This window comes from Canis lupus, chromosome 31 (assembly GCF_048164855.1).
Source record: "Canis lupus baileyi chromosome 31, mCanLup2.hap1, whole genome shotgun sequence".
In the NCBI taxonomy this organism is placed as follows: domain Eukaryota; kingdom Metazoa; phylum Chordata; class Mammalia; order Carnivora; family Canidae; genus Canis; species Canis lupus.
This window is the reverse complement of record NC_132868.1, coordinates 19,636,765-19,647,963: the sequence shown is the minus strand read 5'-3', so window position 1 is coordinate 19,647,963 and position 11,199 is coordinate 19,636,765. Positions and strand designations below refer to the sequence as shown.

The 11,199-nt window shown below is 41.0% G+C and overlaps 1 protein-coding gene across 1 annotated transcript in view; it reads left to right on the top strand.

Moving 5' to 3' along the window:
• Positions 1-200: 200 nt before the first annotated feature.
• Positions 201-11,199, top strand: part of EHHADH (enoyl-CoA hydratase and 3-hydroxyacyl CoA dehydrogenase) — a 49,114-nt gene continuing 38,115 nt past the window's right edge. The window contains exons 1-2 of the mRNA XM_072807713.1: positions 201-362; positions 6,351-6,454. Of these exons, the coding sequence (XP_072663814.1) occupies positions 289-362; positions 6,351-6,454 (178 nt within the window). The 5' untranslated portion in view covers positions 201-288. The remainder of the gene's footprint in view (positions 363-6,350; positions 6,455-11,199) is intronic.

Below are 11,199 nucleotides of genomic sequence, written 5' to 3'. Positions count from 1 at the left end.
CTCTCTGATCTGCGCGGTGACGGGAGCCCAGGCCGAGGAAGAGATCACGAGCGTCTGCGGAGCGCGGGGCTGGGGTCCCGGAGGAGGGGGGCGGTGCCGGGTGTCCGCGGGCGGGCGCGGGGGCGGGCGCGGGGGCGGGCGCGGGGGCGGGCGCGGGGGCGGCGCCGGGCTCGCATTGGCCCAGCGGGCGCCCCTCCTCGGGCCGGCGGGCGGGCAGCGGGGGCCGCGGGGGAGGCGGCATCGCCCGCCCAGCGCCGGAGGCGCCTGCGACCTCCGCGCCCGGGAGCCATGGCCGAGTACACGCGGCTGCGCAACTGCCTGGCGCTGATCCGCCTCCGAAACCCGCCGGTCAACGCCATCAGGTAACGGCTCGGGCGCCCCCAGCCCGGCCCGGCCCGGCCCGGCGGGCAGCCCTCCCGGCGGGGCTCGACTCCGCGGCGGGTGTAGACGCCGGAAGCCACGGGCACGGATGGAACCGCGGCGCCTGCCAGGCTTCGAGCTTGGGTCAGCTCGGTTAGCGTTCGCGGCGAACTCCGATCCGTGTTTCGCTGGTGAGGAAAGGCAGCTGAGGCTCAGAGGCAGGAGAGCGGGGACGTGGGGCAGCTGGGCTCGAACCCGGGCCGTCGGCGCCGGCTGCGTGCTCCACCCGTGGGCTGGCGGGCAGCGCTGACTTCTCGGGCGCGCTCGACTCCAAAGGCACAGAGCCAGCGGGACCTTGATCCCTCCTCACTTCCCAGACTCGAGTCCGGGCCACCCTAATGTGTGGCCGAATGATCTAGAAATTCCCACTTGTAAATAAGTAAATGCCCCTCATTAATGCCCAGGCAGTGAGGACAGGCGAATTGCGGCATGGTGCAGAAATGCAAAGTTCTTCTCCTGGTCTGTTCTAGACTCGGAGGCGTTGGTGCTTCAGTGGAGGATACGTTGGTTTGGAGAAGCCCACTAAGTAGCATTTCCTGAAAAACGACTGTGCAGTTTATCTTCTTTTATTTCACCGTGGAGCACCTTCCTTGTTAAACCGCACACGGATTTGTTCCGTGCACTTAACAGCAGTGCTTTCCAGACTGGTTGTTTTTCCGGTTTCAATTTTTTTTTTTTTAAGATTTATTTATTTATTCATGAGAGACACACACACACGGAGAGAGAGGCAGAGACACAGGCAGAGGGAGAAGCAGGCCCCATGCAGGGAGCCCAACGCGGGACTCAATCCTGGGTCTCCAGGATCAGGCCCTGGGCCAAAGGCACATGCTCAACCGCTGAGCCACCCAGGCGTCCCTAATTTTAAAAATGTTTAATTATATAGGTTTGGTTCTTGGCATGTCTTTGTAAAAAGGATAGTGATCATCAGCCTAGGAAAGAGCCACCCATCCCCAGAGAGTAGGATTAGCAGAAATTATAATTTACGAGAAATATATAAAACAGGGAAGAAAGACCTTTGATCAACATTTTTATCACATACCGCTGGAGCAAAAAAGAGACAGCAATGAGGAGACCTGCTAATTTTTATCTTAGTGTCATCAGATTTGATTTTATCATGAGTATTAATATAACAATTCATATTTTTAATATAAGCTATTGCACTTAATAATACCAAAAAAGTGCAAGAATAAAATCTCACAAGGATATGTCCACTTTCTTGCCAGTCTCAGAAAAAGAAAGCAAAATATCCATTGTTTTGGTTTTGATGAAGAAAAACATAATATCATTACATATCCCTTTGGGACTTGTCTGTATTTTAGTTAGAGATACTAGATACTAGGACTCTGCCTCAGCCTCTGCTCATAACCAGAAACCATGCCCGACATTAACTTGGTAAAAAGGCTTCACAGTCTAATACCCATAACTAGAAATATTTTCTCATAGGAATTTTAAGCATTTCTCATATTTACTCCGCCCCACCCCCCATGCAACAGAAATGTTTGTATCTACCTCATATCATAACATTGTGGTGAAGTCTACCTCCACTAGAGATCATAAACTGGCATTGCACAGATGTTAGCTACCATCATGGCAAACCCATGCAGCAGGCCCTGCTGCCACCTGGGGTTTATTTCAGCTTCATCGAGTTTTCTCTACTTGGGAATGCTTTCCCATTCTTTCTTCTATCTTCTTCTCAAGTCATATAAATACATTTTTAAAGATTGCAGGGTTTTTTTTAAGATTTTATTTTTAAAAAAGATTTTATTTATTCATGAGAGACACACACACAGAGAGAGAGAGGCAGAGACACAGGTAGAGGGAGAAGCAGGCTCCATGCAGGGAGCCCAACATGGGACTCGATCCCGGGTCTCCAGGATCACACCCTGGGCTGAAGGTGGCACTAAACTGCTGAGCCACTGGGGCTGCCCAAAGATTGCGTTTTTTATAATCTCTACACCCAATGTGAGTTTTGAACTTACGATCACAAGGTCAAGAGTCACCTGCTTTACTGACTGAGCCAGCCAGGCACCATTCTGAAGTTATATTTACCTCATACGTATCCCTCCATGTTCATCAAAATTAACAGGTTGCCTATTTTTTTCTTTCCTTTCTTAAGATTTTATTTTTTTGTAAAGATTTTATTTATTTATCCATGAGAAACACACACACACAGAGAGAGAGAGAGAGAGAGAGAGAGGCAGAGACGCAGGCAGAGGGAGAAGCAGGTTCCATGCAGGGAGCCCGACATGGGACTGGATCCCGGGTCTCCAGGATCAGGCCCTGGGCTGAAGGTGGCACTAAACTGCTGAGCCACTGGGGCTGCCCAAAGATTGCGTTTTTTATAATCTCTACACCCAATGTGAGTTTTGAACTTACGATCACAAGGTCAAGAGTCACCTGTTTACTGACTGAGCCAGCCAGGCACCATTCTGAAGTTATACTTACCTCATACATATCCCTCCATGTTCATCAAAATTAACAGGTTGCCTATTTTTTTCTTTCCTTTCTTAAGATTTTATTTTTTTGTAAAGATTTTATTTATTTATCCATGAGAAACACACACACACACACAGAGAGAGAGAGAGAGACGCAGAGACGCAGGCAGAGGGAGAAGCAGGCTCCATGCAGGGAGCCCGACATGGGACTGGATCCCGGGTCTCCAGGATCAGGCCCTGGGCCAAAGGCGACACTAAACTGCTGGGCCACTGGGGCTGCCCTTAAGATTTTTTTTTTTTTAAGATTTTATTTATTTATTCACGATAGACATAGAGAGAGAGAGAGGCAGAGACACAGGCAGAAAGAAGGAGAAGCAGGCCCCCTGCAGGGAGCCCGAGGGGAACTCAATCCTGGGACTCCAGGATCGCGCCCTGGGCCGAAGGTAGGCACTAAACCACTGAGCCACCCAGGGATCCCCTGCCCTTAAGATTTTATTTTTAAATAATCTCCACCCACAATGTGGAGTTTCAGCTCCACAAGAGTTGCATGTTCCACTGACTGAGCCAGCCAGGCACCCTCCTATCATTTTTTTCTTTAGACTTTTCTTTCCTTCCTCTTTCCTTCTTCCCTTTTTCCTTTCCTACTTCTATATAGGAAATTATCTTCCTAGCACAGTGATTCTTATTTGAATTTTTTTTCTTTTGACCCAGACAAATAGTTTAAATCCTTTGCTAGTTCTGCAGCCAAGTTTCCTTACATTCGGATGAATGCCAACCTCTTTGTTAAGGGTAGGACATGTCTGATTACTAGGCCTGTCTCTCAGAACAATGGCTTTCATGTTTTGTTTTGTTTTGTTTTTTACTGTAATTCACACAGTAAGAAATCCTATGTCTTACATAGCAACCTGATACATACCCAAATACATAACTGAAAACAAAGTTTTGTAAAACAAAATTTATCCTCATGGGGCGCCTGGATGGCTCAGTCTGTTAAGCATCCAACTCTTGATTTCAGCCCACATCTTGATCTGGGGGGGACAGGTCGTGACTTCAAGCCCTGCACTGGGCTCTGCACTGGGTGTGAAGTTTACTAAAAACAAAGAAAAAACAAAAAAGATGAAAAACAAAAAAGACCCAAACCCTTATCCTTATGTAGTTTGTCATATTCTATTTTTCTCTTCTCTTCTACTTCTTTGACTTAAAAAAATGCTGATCACAAACTGCAAACATGATTTGATGACCTTTGGTTTTAAAGAAAAACTATCACAAGAAACACCACTTAAAATCAGAGCAGCTAAAGAGCTTTGGTTGGCACCCATGAAAACGTTACCTTTACTCTAGACTTGATTTCTCCATACGTGGACAATATTAAGAGGAGAAAATAATTTTACCGCTGCAACCTTATTGTTGCTACAAGGCTGGTCCCTTTATTCAGCTTGGGTCTAGTAAAGCTGTATTTACAGCTATTTTCATTTCTCTTTGTTTTTTGCAAAGGTAGCAAGACCATAAGAAATAAAAGAGTTCGGTTGAAATGGGAGAAGCCAGCCTCTTGTCCTTAATGGCACTGATTTTGGCACTACTTTTGCAGCCATCATTTACTCAGAGGAAATATTTGCCTTTTGGACTTTGAAGTATTCTGGTTGGGTCCAAATCCCATTAACAGATCTGGTTTCTTCCTTTTCCTTTTTTAATTTGTTTAAAGATTCATTTATTTATTTATTTATTTATTTATTTATTTATTTATTTATTTATTTTAGAGAGAGCAAGCAAGCACAAGGGGAGGGACTGAGGAAGAGTATCTCTAGCAAACTCCCCACTGATCACGGAGCCAACTGGGAGGGGGGGTTCCAGGTAGGGCTGGATGTATAGGGGAGTACTGTTGGGATAGGAGTCTCAGTCCCGTGACCCTGAGATCATGACCTGAGCCAAGATAAAGGGTTGGTGCTTAACAACTAGCCACCCAGCTGCTCCTCACAGATTTGGTTTCTAAGTAACCACTCAAAGCCAAGAGATTTTGTTTGATTTCATCTAGGTTAAATGGTGAAAAGTAACTAGTTGGGAGGGAGTTAATATATACACAAGTATCTCCTTTATTGCCTGAGGTTTTAACTCCTAGTTGTTGATCCAAACAATCTGGCTTTTCCCAAAGTTTGTTTTTTGTTTTAAGATTTTTTTTCACCCTATACACTAAAACATTTTACCCAGAATGCTTAGAATTCCAATGCAAAACTGATTGGACTCTGGTTCTATCATTTTTCTTTGCTTAAATTCCTCTTCACATTTCCTAGGTTCTCCTCCATCATGATCCGTTGACACTTATTGATCCTTCAGTTCTTGGCAAATTCTCTTCTCTTGATCTTTGTGACTTTGGGCTCCCTTGGTACTGAATCACTCTGCTGAGCCTACCCACTTCTTCAACGAGGGTGTACCCAGAGGATTTACTCTCAGCTCTCTTTTCCTTTGACAGACTCATTCAATCTTGACTGTCTTCTGTAGATGACTCCTTCATCAACTGTAATGTAGCCGTCTATTACATGCCTTTTCTTTTCCAGACCTTGCCTTTGCCTCCTAAAATAGCATTAGTTTTGGTTGTCAGAGACAGAAAACTCAAAAGAGTAGTGGATGAAACAAGAAAAGGCTGGCTTCTTTCACAGCAGGGTCTTAGAATGGTATGACTGCTCCACAATCATCAGGGACCCCGTCTGTATATCTCTTGCTCTGCTATACTCAATACATGGCTTCCACCTCTTGGTCCACTATGGCTGCTCGTGATCCAGCCATCACATCCCCATTCCTGCCAGAAAAGGAAAAGAGAGAAGCATACCTAATCCTTTAAGGATGCTTGCCAAAGTTGCTGCCATCCTTTTGGCCAGAACTTAATGCCTTATGCTGGTTTTACTGCATAGCAGGCTGAAAAAATGCAGCCTTTACTTTGGGCAGTCACGTATCCAGCTAAAAACTAGATGCTTAATCCTTGGAAGAAAGTGGGGAGGATGGAATATTTGGGGTAATTTGAAGCCCCTGACACATCTCTTAGGTTGTTTCTTGTAGAGTGTTTCAGTTTTCCTCTATTTTGCCAATATGACAAATCCAAAGTAAGTTCTTCTTTTTGTGAATGTCCACATCACTTTCTTTGTACTTTTATTACAGCACTCATCTTACTGTGACATTTTGTTGTTTCCTAGGATGTTATGTACTTTTACTGTACATAGAAGATGTACAGTAGTATTTTAAAATTGATGAATGTTGCTTCTGAGTGGCCACAGTTACAGCAAAGTCCAGGAAGATACGGCTTTTTTAAAGTTTATTCATTTACTTAGTTCTGTGCTTCACAGTTGACATTTATATTATCAGTTGATCAAATTAGTGAAAACTGAATAATAAGTAACTAGAGTTTTTATCCATTGTGTGTATGTTTCATTTTTAGAAGAGGAAAAAGCTCTGAGATGGTAGAAATTAAATTCTAATGCCTCATGTAATTTTTTTTCCTTTTAGTACGGCTGTACTCCGTGGAATAAAAGACGGATTGCAGAAAGCTACCACAGACCGTACAGTAAAAGCTATTGTGCTTTGCGGAGCAGATGGCAAATTCTCTGCAGGTAACCAGTCTCTAACCCTCTCCCACTGCCTCTGGAAACCAGTTACAGACTGAGACCGACACTGCATGAGCTGTCCTATGGGTAATGCCTTAGGGTGGGTAAAGGATATGGAAGAAGTGAGTGGGAGTGAGAAATATTCTTGAGAGACAAGAGTAACAAAGAGACCCAGAGAAGACTCTGACCTTACTCTGTTTTATATTTTTATATTGGATTGGGTCTTTGGAGGATGTTTAAGTGCATTAGAATACACTAACGAACACTAGCAGGTATGTATCAACAGTTGCATATGCCTCCACCCTATGTGAGTTTAGGCAAATCCCTGTAATCTCCTGAAGCTCAATTTCTATACTTAGAAAGTAGATAGTAGGGTCACCTGGGTGGCTTAGTCAGTTAAGCATCTGCCTTTGGCTCAGGTCATGATCTCAGGGTCCTGGGATCGAGCCCCATGTCAGGCTCCTTGCTCAGTGAGGAATCTGCTTCTCCCTCTGTCTCTGCTCCTTCGTCCTGTGTGCACTCTCTGTCTCTGCTCTCTCTCTGAAATAAGAATATAAAATCTTGAAAAAAAAAAACCCCAGAAAATAGTAACATCTATCTTAACAGGTTTTTTTAAAATTTTTATTTATTTATTTATGATAGTCACAGAGAGAGAGAGGCAGATTTTTTATTTCTTTTTTTTTAAATATTTTATTTATTTATTCATGAAAGAAAACAGAGAGAGAGAGAGGCAGAGACACAGGCAGAGGGAGAAGCATGCTCCATGCACCGGGAGCCCGATGTGGGATTCGATCCCGGGTCTCCAGGATCGCGCCCTGGGCCAAAGGCAGGTGCTAAACCGCAGCGCCACCCAGGGATCCCCCATCTTAACAGGTTTTTGTGAGATTTCCATGATATATCTCTGAAAGTCCCTAGTACAGTGCCTACATCAGAAGATGGACAATAAATGTTATTTTTTATTTCACACTGAGACTTGAAATGGAGTTCATTTTTCTTCTCATGGTCATGCATCTCAGTGACCATGGCAATCTTTATTGGGTTATTCCACGGAGATGCAAAAATATTGAAAACATATGGCAAAAGAATCTGACATGGTGATCAGTGGTATTCATGACAACTTTTCTTCTTTTCCCAATTGAATATATTATGCCCTTTGACAAACATCACATGGATATGAGGACCAATGTATCTTACTGTAGCCAAGGGAATTAAATGTATGTTAATTGAAACCTGAGAAGAAATAGATACTGGAATCATGACAATAAAGAAATGTAAAAATGTTAATCACTATAGTAATTGCCATTTATCTTGCCTACTATGTGCCAGAACTGTGTAGGTTATTTATTTATTAATAATGAAAATAGTAGGGCAGCCTGGGTGGCTCAGCGGTTTAGTGCCTGCCTTCCGCCCAGGGCGTGATCCTGGAGACCCGGGATCGAGTCCCATATTGGGACTTCCATATGCATGGAGCCTGCTTCTCCCTCTGCCTGTGTCTCTGCCTCTCTCTCTCTCTCTGTTCTCTTTCATGAATAAATAAATAAAATATTAAAAAAAGGAAATCAAAAATCTTTAAAAAATAATGAAAATAGTAATGTTTTTATACTTACTGTATTTAATCCTCAGTGAGTCCTACCATCTCCATTTACAGATGAGAAGGATGAGCCTGAGAGAGATTTTAAAAATGTGGCAAATGTTAACTGGTTATTAAATGACTTACTTGTTGTTTGGAACTGGAGGTCAGGAGCCCAAGGGAATGACTTTGCAGCATGGAGAGAGGGATCCCAATTACGGAGAATTTGGTATTTTTTTGGAAAGAAAAGAGGTTTGAAAGAAAGAATATAGTTAGAATTCGGAAACAGAAAAAATGATTCTCCTAGAAAACCATTAGGAGTTGTTAGACTTAATAGATTTATATAGAACAATGCACCCAACAATTGAAAAATATATATTCTCAAATCTGCAACATTTACAAATATGACCAGATGCTGGACCACAAAAACTTGTCTCAATAAATTTAGAATATGCCCTCTGACAACACTGCAATTGAACTAGAAATCAGTAACAAAAATATAACTAGAAATATTCCTAATATTTTTAGAAATTAAATTCATTCTTTTATGATCTCTAAACCAAAGTAGAAATCATGATATAATTTAGAAAATATTTTTAACTAAATGATAGTGAAAATGCAACATATGTAACCTGAGGGATACCAGCTAGAACAAAACTCAGCAGGAGATTTTTAACCTTAAAGATATTTATCAGAAAAGATAACAGACTGAAGTGAAACAAGCTAAATATCTGTACTAAGAAACTAACAAAACAAGCAATGAAATGGACCCAATGAGGTAGAAGGAAAGGAATAAGGAGGAGGAAAAATTGATAAGATAGAAACAAATGATTCAAGATTATGTCAAAAGTTAGTTCTTTGCAAGACTAGTAAAACTGACAAAACTTTTGAGAGCTTGATCAAGGAGAAAAAGGGAAGGCACAATGTATATAAGGAATGGTGAACAGGATAACACTGCAGATGCTATAGCTGTTAAAAAAGATAATGAAAATATTATGGCTCACCAATATGACTCAAGAGGAAATAGAAAGCCATTAAAGAAATTGAATCAGTAATCCAAAGTCTCATAAAGTAAATTCCAGCCCCAGATGACTATTGGTAGGTTCTAACTAATAAGTCAAGGAAAATATTATTTTAATTTTACAGAAATGTTTTAGGGAATAAAAAAAGAGGGGACATATGTTTGTTTCCTGGGGCTGCCGTAACTAGTGACTTAAGCAAGGTCACTTAAAACAACTGAAATTTGTTCTCTCATAGTTTTGGAGAGTAGAAGTTCAAAATCAAGATATCTGCAAGGCCATTCTTACTCCAGAGGCTCTATGGAAGAATCTTTCCTTGCCTGGTGTTCCTTGGCTTGTTGCTCTATCACTCCTATCTCTCTCTGCCTCTCTTCCGATGGCTTTCTCCCCTGTGTCTAGATTTCCCTAAGCTTATATAGACACACTCTAATCCAGTATGACTTCATTATTACTTAATTATATCTGCAAAGGCCCTATTTCCAAATAAAGTAAGTTTCATCAGTTCAATCCAGTATACTTTACAATTCATTTTGTGAGGCCAGCATAACTATGATACCAACACCTGTCAAAGCCAGTATGAAAAAGCAAAATTTGCGAATGCAATTTGCAATGAAAAGAAAAGCAAAATAAAAAGGCCAGTTTCATTCATAAACCTAGATATAAGAATCTTAATATATTATAAAATTGAATCTAACACTGTATAAAAAGTGGAAGACATCACTTTTTTTCCCTATAACTACTAGATTGGTTGAACATTATAAGATTAATGTATTTCATTCAATTAAAAGAGAAAAATCATATGATATTTTCAAGAAATGCAGAGAAAACATTTGATAACATTTGACATGCATGAAAATTAAAAATTCCTAGTAAACTAGGTATAGTAAGAAAATGTCTTCATCCGTTTTGGAAAACCTTCAGCAAACATCAAATAAAATGGTAAATCAAAAGTTTTCCTTATGAGAAAGGAGCAAGACGAGGCTAGCTGCTATCACCATTTCTGTTTGACCTTGTGTTCCAGGCCCTGGCCAGCCCAGTAAGGCCAGAAAAACAAATCAAAGTATACTGATTGGAAAGGAAGAAATGAAACTTCATTATCCAGAAGATATGACAGTGTTTGTAGAAAAATCAAAATAATCTATTAGAAAATTATTAGAATTGATAAGAGAATTTAGTATTTTTTCTGCATATTAAATCAATATCCAAAAATTAATTGCATTTCTATATGCCAGAAATACACAGTGAAAACATGAAATCACTGTACTCTTGTTTGTGCCTTGGTTTCTGTAAAATGGAATAAAAGTACTAACCTTACACTGCAAGTAGAAGAATGCAGTATACATTTAAGAATGTGGGCTATGTAGTTAAATTGCTGGAGTTCAAGTTCTTATTCTACCCATAATTAACTGCTCATGTGTTTGAACTACCACCTAACAGCACAAATCCTTAACTTCCTGACCTGTGAAATGAGGATCATTATACTACTTAACCTAGGTGTTAAGAAAATTAAATAAAAGAGCATCAGAAACTACTTAGCATGGTGCCTGGTGTAAAGTATTTATCCAATACATGCTAACTGCTATTAGGACATGAAAATCATTTAAATCTAAAGTTACAGGACTGATAGGCCTAAGATGCAGGTTGAAATAGATCTTGTTACTCTCTTTTTTAAAAAATATTTGATTTATTTATTCATGAGAGACACAGAGAGAGAGAGAGAGAGAGAGAGGCAGAGACACAGGCAGAGGGAGAAGCAGGCTCCATGCAGGGAGCCTGGTGTGGGACTTGATTCCGGTACTTTGGGATCATGTCCTGAGCCAAAGGCAGACACTCAACCACTGAGCCACCCAGGTGTCCCATAGATCTTGTTTCTCTTAAACCAAAAAGGAATCTACATAACTATGACAATAGATTAGAATGTGAATATGATAGATTGGTAAGAAAAAAACATAATGCTAGGTAAGGAGTGGGTAGAAACAAAAAGATGAATAGCCTGAATGTGAAATAATTGCTTTAACTTTTTAACGTATACCAAGCTTAATGTTTTTAAAGAGTAGATAATCAATAGGGAAAATGCTCAGTATTTATAATGTTATGTAGAAAAAGGAAAATATGAAAAATAATGTTACAGAATGCTGTCAATATTGTTAAATATATATTAT